The sequence below is a fragment of the Calypte anna genome, chromosome 1, assembly GCF_003957555.1.
Source record: "Calypte anna isolate BGI_N300 chromosome 1, bCalAnn1_v1.p, whole genome shotgun sequence".
NCBI classification, from domain to species: Eukaryota; Metazoa; Chordata; class Aves; order Apodiformes; family Trochilidae; genus Calypte; species Calypte anna.
The window spans coordinates 47,150,590-47,168,854 of NC_044244.1; the positions used below are offsets into that span (position 1 = coordinate 47,150,590).

An 18,265-nucleotide genomic window follows, 5' to 3' on the forward strand; every position below is an offset into this window, starting at 1 on the left:
GAGAGTGATGAGGTCTCCTCTGAGCCTCCTCTTCTCCAGACTGAACACCCCCAGTTCCCTCAGCCTCTCCTCACAGGATCTGTGCTTCACCAGCCTAGTTGCCCTCCTTTGGACCCGCTCCAGGACCTCGATATCCTTCCTGAACTGAGGGGCCCAGAACTGGACACAGGACTCGAGGTGTGGCCTCACCAGGGCTGAGTACAGGGGCAGAATCCCTTCCCTGGACCTGCTGGCCACGCTGTTCCTGATCCAGGCCAGGATGCCATTGGCTTTCTTGGCCACCTGAGCACACTGCTGGCTCATGTTCAGCTTCCTGTCAATCCAGACTCCCAGGTCCCCTAATTATTGTTCTCCCACTTTGCTTTTTCTGCAAATGTGCTCAGAAATGAGGGAACAGTGCTCCTGTGACCAAGGCATTGCCCCCACCACTGGGTAGACAGGCACTGGGAAACACTGGGAAGTCATCCATGATCCAGATTCTCAGCTGCAGTAAACTGATACAGCCACATGGACTGCCCTTTTCCAGTTGGGTCCACCTTTGTGTTTAACACACATTCCTTCTTGGCCACCTGGGCACACTGCTGCCTCCTCTTTAGCTTCCTGGCAAGCCAGACTCCCAGGTACCTTTCTGCCTGGCTGCTCTCAGCCACTCTGTGCCCAGCCTGGAGCTCCCCATGGGGTTGTTGTGGCCAAAATGCAGGACCCGGCACTTGGCCGTGTTGAACCTCATCCCATTGGAATCAGCCCAACTCTCCAGTCTGTCCAGGTCACTCTGCTGAGCCCTCCTGCCTTCCAGCTGATCCACACTTCCCCCCAGCTTAGTGTCATCTGCAAATTTGCTGATGATGGACTCAATCTCCTCATTTAAATCATATATAAAGATATTAAACAGAGCTGGGCCCAACACTGATCCCTGGGGGACACCACTAGTGACCGGATGCCAACTGGATGCAGCCCCATTCACCACCACTCTCTGGGCCCGGCCCTCCAGCCAGTTCCTAACCCAGCACAGGGTGCTCCTGTCCAAGCTGTGGGCTGACAGCTTTTTCAGGAAAATGATGTGGGAGATGGTGTCAAAGACCTTGCTGAAGTCCAGGTTGACCACATCCACAGCCTTCCCCTCATCCACCAGGGGGGTCACCTGATCATAAAAGGAGATCAGTTGGTCAGACAGGACCTGCCCTTCCTAAACCCGTGCTGGCTGGGTCTAATCCCTTGCCCATCCTGTAGGTGCTGTGTGATTGCCCCCAGGATGATGCTCCATAACCTTGCCAGGCACTGAGGTCAGGCTGACAGGCATGTTCACATGCATCTTCACAGAAGTTTTAACAGTGCAGTCATGCTCACTCAGACTGAAGTTTTTTTGTCAATTTTTTAGGGGTTTTTTCCACAAAAGTACAGCCTAAGAAAGTAAAGCCAGTCAAAAAAAGTAACAAAGAATTTACATGCTACTTGATTAAAAAGCAGATGGGGTATAAAAGCCATCATTACCAAAAAGTCATGAACTCTTGTTTCTGAGTTTGGGATTCACAGTTTTGTTTTCTTTTGTTTTATTTTTTCCCTCCTGGTGGTTCAAATTTATTTGGATTTCAAATCAAGAATTGTATTTTTCAAGTTCAGGCTTTCTTCTTTTTTCAGCTCCATTCCCTTTCCTTTTCTCATTTTGCCACAGATAAAAACAGTGCTGTTGGCAAGCAATCAATACTGGACTCTTGAGAGTTTTTCTTCTTTGAGTTTCAAAGAAAAAAAAAACAAAAGGGAAGAAAAGTCATTACAGGAGCAAGAAAATATTTAGAAAAATACTATGTTATAAAAACCCCAAAACATTTATGATGCTAAGTATTCTAGTGGCTTTATGTGAAATAAGATCCTCAACACATCATGGTTTGTCTTTGAGACTTAAAGGAAGGGAGAGGGCAGTGTCATCAGTAAAACCCATGGCAAGCAATGCCTTTAGTTCTGCCATCCAGGTCCAGGCTACATCCCCCTAGTTCAATAACCTCTCTCCAGTCACAGGCAACAACAGATCCTTAGGCAAAGGACTTAAAAAATTAGATCAATGCAAAAGACCCCAAAGTAGCTGCCCAAACAGCAAACAGCAGTCTTGTCACTATTTTAAATGGATGCCATCTGTGCAAGACATCATCTCTTATGTGTCTGTACTCCTAGTCTGCACCCTGTGGGCACTTTGTAATGCAGCAGGCATGGCTGGGTAGGACTAAGGTCCTGGACTGTTGTTCATAGAATCATAGAATCATAGAATCATAGGGGTTGGAAGGGACCTCGAAAGATCATCTAGTCCAACCCCCCCTGCCAGAGCAGGGCCACCTAGAGTACATCACATAGGAACGTGTCCAGACGGGTTTTGAATGTCTCCAGTGAAGGAGACTCCATGACCCCCCTGGGCAGCCTGTTCCAGGGCTCTGTCACCCTTACAGTAAAAAAATTTTTCCGGATATTCAACTTGAACCTCCTATGCTCCAATTTACATCCATTACCCCTTGTCCTATCACTGGTCACCACTGAGAAGAGCCTAACTCCATCTCCTTGACACTCACCCCTTACATATTTGAAGACATTGATGAGGTCACCCCTCAGTCTCCTTTTCTCCAGACTAAAGAGACCCAGCTCCCTCAGCCTTTCCTCATAAGGGAGATGTTCCACCCCCTTAATCATCTTAGTAGCTTGCGCTGGACTCTTTCAAGCACTTCCCTGTCCTTCTTGAACTGAGGGGCCCAGAACTGGACACAATACTCCAGGTGCGGCCTCACCAATGCAGAATAGAGGGGGAGGAGAACCTCTCTTGACCTACTAACCACACCCTTTCTAATGCACCCCAGGATGCCACTGGCCTTCTTGGCCACAAGGGCACATTGCTGGCTCATGGTCATCTTCTTGTCTACCAGGACCCCCAGGTCTCTTTCACCTACACTGCTCTCCAGCAGGTCAGCCCCCAACCTATACAGGGCCATCGTGTTGTTCTTCCCCAAATGCAAAACTCTACACTTCCCCTTGTTGAATTTCATCATGTTTCTCCCTGCCCAACTCTCCAGCCTGTCTAAGTCTCTCTGAATGGCAGCACAGCCTTCTGGTGTGTCAGCCACTCCTCCCAGCTTAGTGTCATCAGCAAACTTGCTGAGGGTACATTCTATACCCTCATCCAAGTGCCCAGCTTTTTTTATGTCCCCTCCAAGTCCCTAACCTTTCCTTCACAAGCTGGTTCTGGCAACAAGCTGATGCAGGAATCAAAGCTGGAAGAAATGCTTGAAAAATCTGAACAGCTTTGATTTGGAAATCACATGTTCTCAACTTGAGTTTGAATACTTTACAGGAATATATGAATACTTCAGAATTGCCATTCTGAAAAAGATTTTCAATTTTTGTGTTGGTTGTTTCAAGTTTTAAATTGGTTATAGAAAGAAGATATACCTGAGATAAAGGAAAGAATTTTACACATTTGTTGTCACTATTGGTAACACAGAAATGTCCAGAACTCTGATACTACTCTTGCTTCAGTCTTGCTGAGAAATTCAGAAATGACAATTTTGGAGTAAAGTTGTTTGATTTAGTCATTTGCCTTTGTGGGTTGAAGATAAAGCTATCAATCTTTCTCTTTCCCCTGGGTGCTAGAAATTGACAAAAGTTAAAGAAAAGGCTGGACCAATATTACCCTCTTTCAGCAGGGCCATGAAAAACATTTTACTTACATAGCTAATTCGGAAATTCCTATAAACCCAGTCTGTGTGCTCCTCCTCAGACAGCATCTCCACTGTGATGTCCCCATATGCCACAGGATCTTCTGTAAAAGGCCAGTAATGATCACATTTCACCTGAAAGGGAAATAAATACTTACATATTTGTAGTTATATAAATATATATAGATGCATATGTAAAAAAGCACAATGAAAACTATTCTGAATCTCAGTTTCAGAAATGTCTATAGTACTATTTACTTGATGCTGCACTAAGAGGTAATATATTCTGCAATGACTTTCAGCCTGCTAATCTTATTTGTGCATCTGTGGACATAAAAAACGCATTGGTTTTCTGAAAGGTAGCATTAGTATCCAAAAAATGGAAATACATAGTGCCTTTGTAGATCATGACTTTTCCTAATAGAATAGGTAAAAAAGGAGCAAAACATGGGGAATAAGAATATGCTTATTAAATATATATATATGTGTACATATATTCCAAGTATTTCTATTATAATTTCAAGGAAAATGTAAAGCATAATACTTGAATTTTATTACTCTTTAAAGTTAAAATTGCAGAATCACTGAACGGTTGAGGTTGGAGAGGAACTCTGGAGGTCACCTTGTCCAATCTACCTGCTCAAGTATGGCCACTTAGGGCAGGCTGTTCAGGACCAAGCTCAGAAAACTTTTAAATATCTCCAAGGATGTAGACTTCACAACCTCAGGGCAACCTGTGCTAGTGGCTCAGTCACCCTCACAGTAAAGAATGTTTCCTGCTCTCAGATGAATCTTAATGTGTTTTTAATTTATGCTTGTTGCCTCTTGCCCAGTCACTGGGTAAAACTGGGGGGTCCCTTGCCTCCATTCCCTCCCATCAGGTATTTATCTCCAGTGACAAAATACCCTGAGACTTGTCTTTTCCAGGCTGAAGAGTCCCAGCTCTCTCAGCCTCTCCTCATGTGAAAGATGCTCCAGTCCCTTAATCAACCTGAAATGCCTGCCATGATCAGAGAACAACGCAAAGAAATTCACTCACCAGAAAGTAATTATGTTTTCACAGTAGTTTCTTTTATACTATGTGCAAGATTTTGTTACATACCCTTCTTTTCTCATTACATTGAGTGAGCATAACAATAATTTGAGATTTTTGCTGGAGTACCATCTTCCAAAAATCATTCCTAGTTTCTGGCAGGGGTCCTTGGGTTGCTATGTATTCCTGGGGTGAATTATAACCCTAAGAAACAAAGAGACAGGTGCTGTTTACCGACAAAATTTTGCTTCAGAACAATTATTTTTCTCTAGCATACGTATTTTTTAACTTGCTGAAGTTTGGTTTTGTACTTTAAAAAGTAATTTCTAATATAAAGAAACTACTTCCTTGTTTCTTGTATTTATTTTGAGATCACAATTTTTGCTAGTCTTTTGTGGTCCTTTTTGTGTAATTAATCTAGAATGTAGGACAGAAGATGAAGCTGTTACTATACAAACCCTTTGCCCACAGAACAGAAATTAAAAAAAAAAAATCAACCAAGAATTAGAATCATAAATCAAAGTTCCAGTTTCTTTCAAGTTCCATAATTTAAAAGAGTGCTAAGCTATAGACATAAAAGCAATTACAGATGCTTAGCCTGCCCATCCCAAGCAGAACCTGTGGTGATTTTCAGACACTGATGTAAGTGAAGGTACTGATGAACAGGATTATATTATGCACACGTTTAATTTAAATTAGTACAATACTAATTAGAATTATGCTTAAAATAGTAGAGAACAATCTGAGTCAATACTCTTAGCAGTTTAAAATTGCTATGTTCTCTTGAAGCTCAGACACATTCCTTCTCCTATCTTTATCAACATGCTTTTAATTGGAAGGACTTCCCCTCTCCAAAAAAAAAAAAAACAAAACACAAAACCAAAAAAGAGCATTATAAAGAGTGCAATAAAAGATCCCCAGAATGGCCATTTTGGAATCTGCTATAGCCATATTTGCTAAGACTGTATCATTTGGAAGCTTATTTGATATTCCTAATAAGAGCAAAAGATAAATTCAACACACAGCAGGATCCCATGTAAAGTGGACACTTTCTGTGCTGCCACAGCATGTGGATTGCAAAAATATTTGGGAGCACTTTCCATAAATGGCTTCCTCCAGATTTTTCTAGAAGTCAGCTTAGCCTGAGCTCTTGCAGTACATGGAATCTGCTGTTTGTTTGTCTGCATGGGTTACGTCTGACCAAAGCGTCCAATCTCTATTATCGAAGAGACACAGATCACCACTAGCATTTGTGTTTGGAGGCCAAGTGCTCAACGAAGAAGAACTTGTCAAGAAAAGCCAAGCACTAAGATGACATGTCTGTCCCAGTTTCTGTGGTCGGCTTTATGCTGTAAGTAGAACTAAAGAGATGTAAACTACAAAAAAGCAGAACTGAGCAATCCCAAAAGGAACACTACACAAAATCCTGTTATCCATAATCCCATGTCACATAAATTCCCTGAGTTGCAAACGATGCTTTTTAGTGTTCAAATATTTTTAGTTTTTTGACTCGCTGCAATCTCAGGGATTTGCGGCTTGAGTGTTTAGGTTCACACTTTTGACATATAGAAACAAAGCTGAAGCAAGGAGCTCAGCAGTAAATTCATGGGCAGTGACACAGTGACAAAGAACTGGTTTCACTGACTCATCTGAGGGCTCCTCCCTTTTCCATAACCCTGACTCAGCTCTCTCCAGCTCAGCCAGGCCCGGCTCTGTCTTCATGGCAAAGCTGCAGAAATGCTCATCTGCTGTGGTCCATAGGTGAAAGGGCTTTTTCTAAATAGGTGCTGTGGTGTCATCCCTCCTCTCCACACAGAGTGATCCAGTGGGGGCTGCTCTGCCTGCCACAGCTGACACTGAGCCACAGAAAGGAGGGGAGAGCAGAGGGGCAAACCTGATGCAGCAGCAGGGATAAGCCTCAGTGACTTGCTCAGACAAGAGTGAAAAGAGCTGGTGAGGTTTTCGGCCCACCCTCAGTGCCAAAATGTTTTACAACAGCTCTGTGTATAGTTTAATTCTCCTAAAAACTGTGGGTGCTAGGCCCTGCGAAATGGATGCTCTCTGCTGGGCAGAGGGAAGAACATAGGGAGCCACAGAAACAAAGAAGACAGCAGAAGTTCTCTCCATGCACCATCTGGGCTGTGTGCATTTCCTCAGTTTTGGTGTCTTGCTTAATTCTTCCACGTGCTGCAGAAATCTAGAAAACTTACTCAGAAGTTTGTATTTTTCCTAGCTTTCCTAAAAAGCCACTGAACCACTTAACACTTCCTCTCTATTTCTTTACCAGTCCCATCTGGGTTTTGCAGACATTCACATCTCACTGAGTAATACTGAATGAGAATACACAAAAAATCTTCTCCCACACACATATTTTTTTTTTCTTTTTGGTGGCTGGTGAAAAGCACAGTTCCTGACAGACAAAATACTGGAAGCTGAAGGAGCTGTTGAGAATGTGGCTGAGCTCCCTGAAGATACTGTGCTATTTTCAGGTGACACACTCTGACTGTTGCACAGAACACTGTTCTTTGAACCATCCAGAACCTCTGTACTCACAGGAATGTAGTTGGCATTAATGTAGTCAGATCCTTCTTCTTCATTCATTGAAACTAAGCGGACACGACTGAAATCATCTGTGAAAGGAAATAAATAAATAAATTAGTCTTTCAGACATGACTCTCATCTCCAACTAGGCAAAATTAAAATTATTCCACAAAAACTGAAAAAAAAAACCCCAAACCATTAAAAAAATATGTTTGCATCGCTAAACACAGTATGGATGCACCATTGTTACTGCTCATAACTGCCACTCTTTTGGGCTCCCTTAGGTTTCATTAGAAATGTAATAAGAATACAGTAACACTACTCAGTAGCAGAAATGATCTTGTGTTTCTCACCTCCAGACTCCTGTCATGAATAACATCCCCCAAAAGATACATCTCATCAAAGCTAACAAAAACATCTGTTGCCTGGTTCTCTCTAAGGCCAGGCTTTAGAACAGGCTTCTATTAGTCAGAAAATCTGCCGTGATTCTCCAGTTCTTTTATTATAACTCCTATTTCCCTCTCGAGGGAGCAGAAGCCTGTATGTATTGTACTTACATGGCAGGATATTTGTGTAGCGATTTTTACAACGATTCATAGGAAGGTCAGCAGCAAAGTGGGGTATGTCAAGCCCAATCAATTTTAGCTCCTGGGGTAACAGAAAGAAAAACACCAAGGTCGAACTCACAAACACTCAAAAACATTTTTTTTGGGTGATTACTTGTGGCAGGTACCAGACTGAAAAATGTTCATAAATCACTTTATAAACTTCCAGCAGGATTATCCTGACTTTTGGTATCTGATGCCTCTGAGTTTGGCTCCAAACGTGTTGCTAGAGAAGAATGATGTGGTGCCTCCTACTGCTGCTGTCAAAGCGTGGCTGCCAGCCAACTCTGGGGCTGCAGGCTGCTTCTCTCTATCCCCACTTAATTAGCCAAAATGGTGTCAAACCAGGAGCCTGACCTGGTTTTCTGTGGTGGTTGCCCAGCCCGCTTAAAGGGTTATCCTCAAGTCCATGTGTGGCTTCTAATCTTGATGCTGGGGAAAGCTTGGAAGATCTTTCTAGTCATTGCCTTCAGCAGCTACATCTAATAGATACATCAACCAGAGACCTGTTGACTGGCAGGAAGGGAACGTGTCAGCTACACAGCATGGTGGAACACTCTGACAGTCCTCCCTACTCCTTTTCTATATTTAAGTCTTTGGGAGATAGCCCTAAGATAGAAGCTTTTTAGTTTTATACTATTAAACCAACTTTAAATTCTGGATAAGTAAGAGAATATGCCTGAACTGGTCTAAGAGATAACTCCTTGCTCTAAAAGAGGCTTTTGATGTGACTTTTTGTTCCAGTGCTTCCCCTTAAATTAAGGGCATTAAATAAATAAAAGACATTAAAGTCCTGAATTCAATTCAGGCTGCCAGCATGCCCTGAACTTGGAGGAAGTGTGTCAGCCTGACAATTATCTTGAAATAAATGTGGTGAGCCACTCAAATCAGCCTACCAAATGCAGTCTTAATTATACCAAGGCCCATTTTTAAATTCTGCAGAACTGGAAGTAAAGCTGACCCACCTAGCAACAGCACACATTAAGCAACACAGAGCACAGGAACACACCATGCAAACATAAAAAGCTGATCCAGGCACAGAAGTTAAGAGAGGACAAGGTCCCCCCAGACTTACCTCAAATTGCAGAGAAAATTTATAATCTGAATCTTTGGCCATATCCTTGATGTAACCATCAAAATCATCCAACTGGACAGGGCTTTAAAGGAGAAACACACAGAAATTAATAAAAAAAAACCCAACTTTTTTGTATATTTTATTTCTATTTTCCCACAGAACACTATAAAGCCATGAGTATGTATTTGCACCTATTAATGCTACAAAGAAGCAATAAAGAGGGAAAAAAATATCTTGTGGTTCATTGCCACCAAATGGTGGGCATATTGCTCATTATCTGCATCCTATGGTAATGGCACAAGACAGGGAGGCTGCCAGAAGGGTACTAATCCTTCTGTGTGATCAATGTTGTAGCTGCTGGTGCTGATTATTGTAAGCATAATTTGGGCTGGGGGGGATGGAGTTGTCCCAGATGGAAACCAGTTGTCCTGGTGGAGGGAAACCACTGGTCTGAGGAGAGGAGAATGGCTCATACACTCTTCCTATGATTCCCTAGCCTTTGAACTGGTTTTGCAGGTGGGAATGTCCCAAAAGCACAGGTAGGACCATGATAAACAGTGATCCCCCATTGCAGACCCATTCTCAGTATCATCCCACCAGCTTGATTCTGGCACCAGGGAAGCTTGCTGGTGTAACCAAGTCACCTTTTGTGACATATAAAATGTTGCTTTCAGACATTTTTGCATCTGGCAGAGACACTTTTAAAACCCATCTAAGCTTTGCTCATGCAGAAAATGCCTTTCATAGATTTTGATTTTAAAAAAAAAAAAAAAGTTCCACAAAACAAACCCTTAAATAGCATTTGGGATGCCACTGCTTTGACTGCAATATCTGGTGGCTTTAAGAACTATAGACATTCGTCATTAGAGGTCACATTGTACTTGCAGAGAAAAAATGGCTAAAAAATGTGGGATATTAATATACAAAACCATTCAAAGCTTCATCAGGTCTCAATTAGCCTTGATTCAGCAACTCTCATCATCCCACACTCTTTATTTGCCAGGTGAGGCTCTATCTGGTTAGCACAGGCACAGCCTCTGAACATAACGGAGAAATCATTAGGCTAACACTCTGCATAACGAAACACAGGTAAACACCTTCCCTCACCTAATTATCCTGCTCTAATTTACAAGCTACTGAAGCATGTACACAGTAATCTTTTAATTTACTTTGAGGCAATATGCCCAGAGGAACCTCTCTTATCACCATCTAATTACTCCTGTTTACCCGTTAGCATTAATGATCTAATGTTCTAGCAACAACCCTAATGAGATCTTCGTGTCAAGTGGGAAATATCACCACAAACAAATGCATCCCAGTTTTTCACCATTTGTAATTTTTAACTAAAGATAAGCTCTGTTGGAATCACTGGGTTGGCTAATTCATCTTTTCCCAGATGATTAATTTTCTATCAGTAAGGAGCTGTTTTACCACAACCTATCTGTTGAGAAGAATTGCTTTTGTCCAATTATTGTTTGTTTTTTGCCTTCAGGCATCTCTCACAGGACAAACTCTCACAGTTTACCAAGAAGTTTTCTGTATCTGTAACTGCAATATCACTAATACTATGTACTCCATCATGTATGTTTAGTCTAAGATGATATATTTTTATATTACTTTAAATATCAAAGAAGTTACATACTTGGTTAGCTTTCTCTTCTTTAATCCATTTTTACTCCTGGAAAAATAAGAAGTGTTTTTCAGTCATTAAAGTATTATATAATCTTTACTCAAAGTTAATACTGCTTTAAGAACATCTGTTTCCTGTTCATCATCACATTCAGGATGAGATTGGTGATGGTAACTTGGACATTTTTAAGCTGATAGCAACATGTCCATCAACAACACCGGGATGCGTTTTCATTCTGTGTCTCTGAGAAGGAGCTGCTTGTCAAAGGGAAAACCTGTGCCCAACACAAGCCATGGGTCCTTTACAAACCCTGAACCACCTGGCTTTGGGTGGGCCAGGGCTGAGTTCACAGAGCCAGAGCCTTACCAAGCCTGGTGGGAGCTGTGCTGTTGCAGGGGATGGGGCACCATGGTGCCCCCAGGGCTGCTCTGCTCTGGCTCCAGCAGGCTGGAAACAGGGATGCCAACACTAGAGAGCAATAAGGACTGAGAAGCATCTATTGGCTAAAGAGGGAAGATCATCATTTGTAAATTCAAGGAAGGGTGAAGGAAAAAGGAAAGGGCCTGAACATTATTTCCCACCCATTTCATAACCTGTTGATGATGATCAATGAAGACAATGGCAAATAACCTACTGACACCAGCAGGACTTGAGCACAAACCTTAGATAATTTTAATTGACTTTGAGCAGCTAGAGATAATTATGCCAGTCATGTAATACACTGTCTTCACCTGATTTATAAGTGCTATAATTCACTAGAGACTATTGTGACAAAGCTTAGGTGTGTAAAGCTGTATAACCCATGAGATATGGACTTCACTACACTATCAACCATCATATGGGTTTTTTGGAGGAAGCATGTGTGCATAATCGTATTGTTGTCACACTAAAAAGTTAATCAATCAATCAAATCAAATGCACAAAGAGAGAACCCTGGAATAATCTGTCTAGAGCTGATCCCCTCAATCAAAACAGCCACAGAGCACAGATTCTCACTTACTCTGAAGGGATTTTAGTAGTGTAATTATTTGTTTTCCTGGGTATTAAACAATATCTGTCAATTCATGACATTATAATGATGCTATTTTTAATATCATGATGATGTTGAAATCAGTTCTAGACAACTTAGACCAAAACTTCAATTAGTAAATTAAAGGTGTAGATTTTTAATTTCAAAAGAATGAAAATTTACAGAAAGAAATGTTAAAATGTAGAGTATTTTTAAAGGAAAAGAACAAAAAAAAAAGTAAGTCTTCCAAAAAGCTTCCAAACTTAAATTTTACAAAATATTCAGTTTCAGTGTATAGTAATTTTGTTACCTTATTAAGGTATGCTACTATAGAGATTTACTTGGCACAGCTTTAAGTTTCAAATATTATAGACCTCTTCATAATACCATGTTATCTATACACATACTATCTGTATAGTATCTATGCATTAATGTGTACTATACACATAGCCTAGTAGTATTTATTCTACATCTTCAAATATTTTTTTTCCAATTAAATCTTAAAATTAATTTTTCTAAATTATTCAACACATTTCTATCCCCTGTGGCTGTGGTAAACCTTTTAATGTCAGTAACACTGGAATTCATTTCAAATGGAAAAAATATCTCAATGCTGTTTATGATGAGAATGCTTCTAAGAATGCTTCTCCAAGGAACACTTCAAGAGACAATAAAACAAATTATTGACATCCAATTCTTGGCAACAATTTCTTGTGCTTTGGCAGCCTCAAGAGGCCTTCATTTCTTAGCATTGCAATTGTCTCCCGAATGTTCATAAATGTTTTAAACCAATTTGTGTGCAAGACAAAGACATGTGAAACATTAGATGGTGTTTCATCTGTTCTTCCATTTACCCTATAGATTATAATGCTAAGAGAGGTATTAATCTCCTATCATTCAACTTCAATTCCTTTAAACCTGGTCAATTAGACTAAACTGGGTATCTTGATTGAAGAGGAAACCTCTGAGGACAGACATCTGGAAAGGTGAGTTAATGCATAATAATACAGAGAAAACAAAAGGATGGAAAGGGATAAAAGAAGACTCTTCTAGCAACAGTGCCACCAATAGTGCCCACCTTGGGCTTTTTGATCATTAGTGAACTGAGAGACATCAGTGTGACCTTCATGATAATAAACCTGTTGCCTCCATCAGTGTGCAGCTTCAATGGTTAGTTGAGTTTACATCAAACAAGTTGCAAGTCATCTCTCTAAGGCTTATGTTATGTTGTGGAAGACATCCATCCACTCCCCAGTTGTGAGTGTGGAGAATAACCTTTTATTTTCATGGGGGAAGAAATTGACCTTTCTTTAGTTACATAATGTCACTGATTTCTTGGCCCACTGAAAATTTAGTTGGATTTTCCTACAAAGCCAATGTGACCCCAGGAAAACCAGTCTCAGAAATCCCTGTGCTGAAGATTTTGATGTCTGACTGCCAAGACTTTAGTGCTACATGGTAAGGCCAGGGAAAATGTTTGATTAAAAATAATTCTTAGCCTTGGTACTTCATTTTTGTAAACCTCTATACCTTGAACTCAAGACTATCAGGAGCCTAATTTTTTTTATATAAATTAAGCATTTTTATATCAGCCAACTATAATTATTTGTTAAGTGATTTGTAAACTAATTCTGATTCTAAACCCTGGAGCTTTGTTGGTTAGGTATTTAAAAATAACCTAATCAGTCATTCAGTAAGTCTTCATAAACTACTTACAGACTAAACTACTAAACATACACACATACACAGAGAGATGCACACACAAGGACCTAATTTTTTTACATTTGGGGACTGCTAGTTCTCAGTGAACTTTTTTTTCCAAAACCAAAAATTTTATTAATGTTAGGAGAATGTTACTGAGCTCCTAAAATCTGAGGTATTTGACACACACACCAAACAGGTGAGGCACAACCGAACCATTTTAGTAGTAGAAAAGCAGCAGCAGCAGCAGGCAGCAATGCCAGGCAATGCATAGATGAGTAATCGGAACAGAAGAGGCCAGAATTTACAATGAAATGGCAAAAACTGCAAAAATCAATGAGATCAATGTGACGACCATATGATTAGCTTTTTAATAGCAAAAATGGGTTGGAACATAATCAGACAAACTAGATGAAGCAGGGTAGCAAATACTTTGATACCCACATACTCTCTGATCCATGTTCCAGTACAAGAAAATTATATCTTCAAAAGGTTTAACATATTTGAAAACAAAGGTACCACACATTTTTCATGTAATAGAAATTAACATTCTTTAGACATTGCATATGAAAAAAACAAGTAAAACACTTACCAAGGATTTATATAAAATGCCAAAAGATAATCAGTCCAAAGGCATGAGGGTAGCAGAGTTAGGAAAGCAAATACACTTCTACGCCTGTGAGCATTAATAAATAACATACATAAAGATGAAAAAGTGAGGAGAGTTAGTAAGACAAACAGAAATAAGGATATCAGCAAATTTTAAAAATCAGCTAAACTGATAAAGGCTTCCTCTTACTTATTTCATAAGAATAGTATTAGCATCCATAGAAGTTTTACTCCTCAACCTGACACCCTCTGTGGGATCTCCAGCTACCCAAAATAAATTTCTACATGATCAAAAGAAACGTGTTTTACAGTATTGGTTCAGACCTGTTGTTCTAAATCAATGTTAATTAATAAACTGGCAGATTTTTCTAGAGTAAGATGTGGTTTTAAATTTCATCCAGATGTTTATGGCCATTCCATGGGTACTGTCAAGTCTATTTTCTGTTGTTTTGAGATATTTCAGGACAAATATATTTTGTTTTTACCGTGTACAGCTATGATAATCTCCCTCATGTGTTCCTGCAAGTGATCCTCTGGATATCAGAACATCCATATCAGAGAGAAATTCAGATCATTCCAGTATCTCTTCATACTCTCTACTGAGACAAATTTCTGAAAAGAGTCATATGACATTTTGCAGAGTCCCATTTTTAAGTGCTTTAAGTTCTCCCCTAGGTTTCCAGCAAAACTTTACTTGACCTTCTTCTAACTGTGGTTTCTATGAATAGCTATTCACTGCAGATTTCATTTGTGACTGAAGAAACTTTAAGTACAAACTAATTCTAAACTTCTCTATTTGCAACCTGTTTACCAGATTCTGTTTTAATATATACATATGTAAAGATATATATAATACTCATTCTATGATATAGTCCAGGAAACCCATTCAGGTCTATTCTAGCCATTGGTGGAGTGGGCAACTAATACTTTGCCAAAAGTGAATAGCTCATGAAACTTAAATAAAAATTGCCCCACTAGCAGGGTATTTTTGCCAAATATACCCTCAGTGTGTTTTTTCCCCATCAGAAAATCTGCTGTCCTAAAACCAATACTATCTTTCTACAGCTGCTCTGAAGAACCAGAAAGTGAAATTTCCCTTTCCAGTACTCATCTCTTACAAAGTATGCAAATATTGGGTTTTCCCTGAAATACAAGTCATGTCAAATATAATCATCTCTCATGTTATGCTTCCAACCAGTGGTGCAAAGCTTCTGCCCAGGCAGCAAAAACTCTAAGTTATGCTTGAGTAAGTTTTGCTGTTGAAGAGAAAATGGGCAGCATAGTTTCTGCAGTGGCATTGGTAGGATTGTATGGGTCGAGCAGAAGTGAGAGCTCTTTCTAGTTAATCATATGTGATAGTGGGTGTAGCATCAGGGTCTTAGGGTTTGTCCATTGGTAGAGTTTTTATGGAACTCGAGTGAGGGTGAAATTGGGTTTTCCATAAGCAGATTTCTGGTGCCACAGAGAGGTTTTCATTAACCTTAGGACAGAGAAGTGATGATGTTGCAGGAATACACTTTCCTTTGGGAAACACTGAGTGGGGATTTTACTTCTTGCCTACAGAGGCAGAAGGAGTTCAAGCCGCACTCTTCTTTCATCATCAGACCATAATGAGAAATTTACACAGCTTATCAAACCATAAATGTGCTTGCAGACCTACTTATATTGTTCATAAATTATTTACTCCAACATCTAAAAGTTGAATTGACTCAACATATGAAAAACATGTCATTGCCGAATAAATACAATATGGTTTTATGTGGAATTATATCGTCTTTCACCTACTCCTAAGGTGTACTGAACTATTTTATTTAATTAAAAAAAAGATGCAGAGATTGCTCAAATCCTGACAACTCTACTGGGCTTAGCTTCCTTTAGGAAGCAGTGGATATGCCCCTAGCTCCCTTACTAGTGCCCTGGAATGAGCCCAAATCATAATGAGTTTCTTAATCCTTCTGCGTGTTCTTAGGGCTATATTTTCCATTTGGCTGCCTGGGTGGACAGTCAGTCTGGTCTTGACACAAAGACAACACAAAACCAGGTATTACTAGCTCTTAGACAAGTCAGAATGATAAGATTAGGGCACACTGCCTTCAGTTACTGCAAGTTTACAGAGATATTAAGTAGGAATGTTTTACCCAATTTATGTTTTTATAACATAATTGATGTATGTATACATATATGCATTTATACACATATATACATACACATACATGTACATATACTAAATCAAGAAACAAGAACTTTCATATCCAAACCTATTAATTACTTCCCCTTGCCATAAAAACCCTTTTATTATTTTAATAATATCTGTTGCTAGTTTAATAATTTGATTCAAGCTTGGATATTTAATTAACATGAGTGTTTGATCTTCTGACTTCTTTGCATTAATACAGTCCAAGCAAAAGAAGCTGAAAGAGAGATTAGTTTGTATTGCACACAGCTGGCTGCTATTAAAGCTAAACCAAGCAAGTGAAGCTTGTTTAATATCCAGTTAATTAGCAGCTCAGTGAGGTATTGACAAGATTTGCTGGGCTTGTTAGTTCAGTTTGCAGGCTTATGAGCAAAAGGCTTGTTGTGGTGCAATGTGAATCCATTTAATCCTGTCCTTGCTGGCAGGCTGTGTCCCATGATATCATAGAAGCAGTTCCCTGCTCACCAACACCTCTTTCCAGCTTCTTGGTTGTCAAAAAGATGACCCTGGGTGTACACCTGAGGTGCATATTTTCTTATTCTTATATGCTGGAAAGGGCCTGACAGTGTGCTTTTAAATATCTCTGTTTGGGCTTGTTTTGAGGCAAGAGTATTTTGCAGAGATTGCTAATAACAAACCAGGAAACTCTGGGTCAGGCATTAGCACCCATTTGATTATCAAAACAGAAGTGAATATGACCACACTGGTGCCAGTCAAGTAGCTCTCAAGAGCTCTCTTGCTTCCATAAAAGCTACAGACTTTGTTTCTTTAAATACTTCTCTTCACCTGACGGAATCAGTGATGGCTTGGTGTCCATAGCGAATTCCTGCAACTCCTGTAGATGCATTTTGTAGACTACCAAGAATATGGTGTGTTTTTTTCTTTTTTTTTCAAGTCTTTTCAACAGCACTGAACATTAAGTTACAGTAAAAAGTTGAGCTGACTTGTCCTTGTCTTGCAATGACAAGGAAAAATTAATTAATGGCACTGTATGAAGACAGCTGCTAATTGGTCATCTGCAGGTAGGCTGACTCCTGGATGTAAATATATCTCTGTAGAAGTGCTAATGGATTTATAGATCAAGCTTATACAGTTGTGTTAAATTAGGAAATATATCTGTAAAAGAAATGAAAGAAAAAACAAAAAAAATTCCCAAAACTCCTCTACACAGCTTGGCTGGTGTGTATATACATCATTCTCAAATAAAAATAAGAGGTGACACAATACATAGTCTTACCCCATCGTATAGAAGTTACACCAGGTATAGAAGTTTTATCTTAAAAAAGAATAGTGATGACAACAACAACAACAAAAAAATTAATGATCAAAGATCCTGTTTGCTGAAGAGCAAAGATGGGGAAAAAATGTAATTAAAAGCTTTGCTTCAAGCACTCACCAGTTATAGGGAAGCTTTCCATCTCTCTCTAAAGATGCAAAATTGACAAAGGTTCCAGCCCCGCACTCCCTGTTTCAGGAAGATCATTGGGTACAAAATTACAATTTTTAGAGTCACAAGGCTTATAATGACATTGATGTAAGAGAGAACTCTCAGGGTTGTGAAATGCTGAACATTCACATCTATGACTAGGTCTGAGGTAATCTATGATAAGCACAACTGAAATCCCTTAACATAGTCAAGACACAACACATAACATGCAGTGTCTGCTAGATAGCTGGTGGTTTGCTGCTGGTAGATTCTTCACTTAAGTTTCTTTAATCTTAAATAATTTCCTTTGTTGACATGGGAGAGTAAATTAATATAAAACGTATTACATAGAATATAAACCAATGAAAACTGCAGGACCGTCCCAAGACCAAGAGGTGAATCACATACAAGGGTTTGGAGAACCCTCCATAGTTCATTCAGGCCATAAGATCACTCACATGAAAGTGAACTGTTACAGATAAGACCACCAAGAAGAGGAAGCTGAATTTTAATATTCATGTACAAGTGACTGGTGCAGACAGCTAAAGCACCTAAGTTATGTAAAAAAAAGGCTTACTTCTACAAGGTAACTTTTCCCAGCATATGTATGATAGAGCAAATGTGGTTCACTGACACTATACAAGAACACAAGGACCTGAGATCCCTTCTGGATTTGTGGGTCTCAGTTTGACTTCATTTTGACTGCATCTTGACTGTGTAAATAGGCAAGATCTAGGTTAGCCCAAC

The 18,265-nt window shown here is 39.7% G+C and overlaps 1 protein-coding gene across 1 annotated transcript in view; it reads right to left on the reverse strand.

Moving 5' to 3' along the window:
- The window catches only part of PTPRO (protein tyrosine phosphatase receptor type O), a 151,219-nt gene that overhangs the window by 7,424 nt on the left and 125,530 nt on the right, over window positions 1–18,265 (reverse strand). The window contains 8 exon segments of the mRNA XM_030458097.1: window positions 3,708–3,830; window positions 4,798–4,932; window positions 7,282–7,358; window positions 7,827–7,917; window positions 8,950–9,031; window positions 10,592–10,627; window positions 13,882–13,965; window positions 17,489–17,557. Coding sequence (XP_030313957.1) covers window positions 3,708–3,830; window positions 4,798–4,932; window positions 7,282–7,358; window positions 7,827–7,917; window positions 8,950–9,031; window positions 10,592–10,627; window positions 13,882–13,965; window positions 17,489–17,557 — 697 coding nt within the window.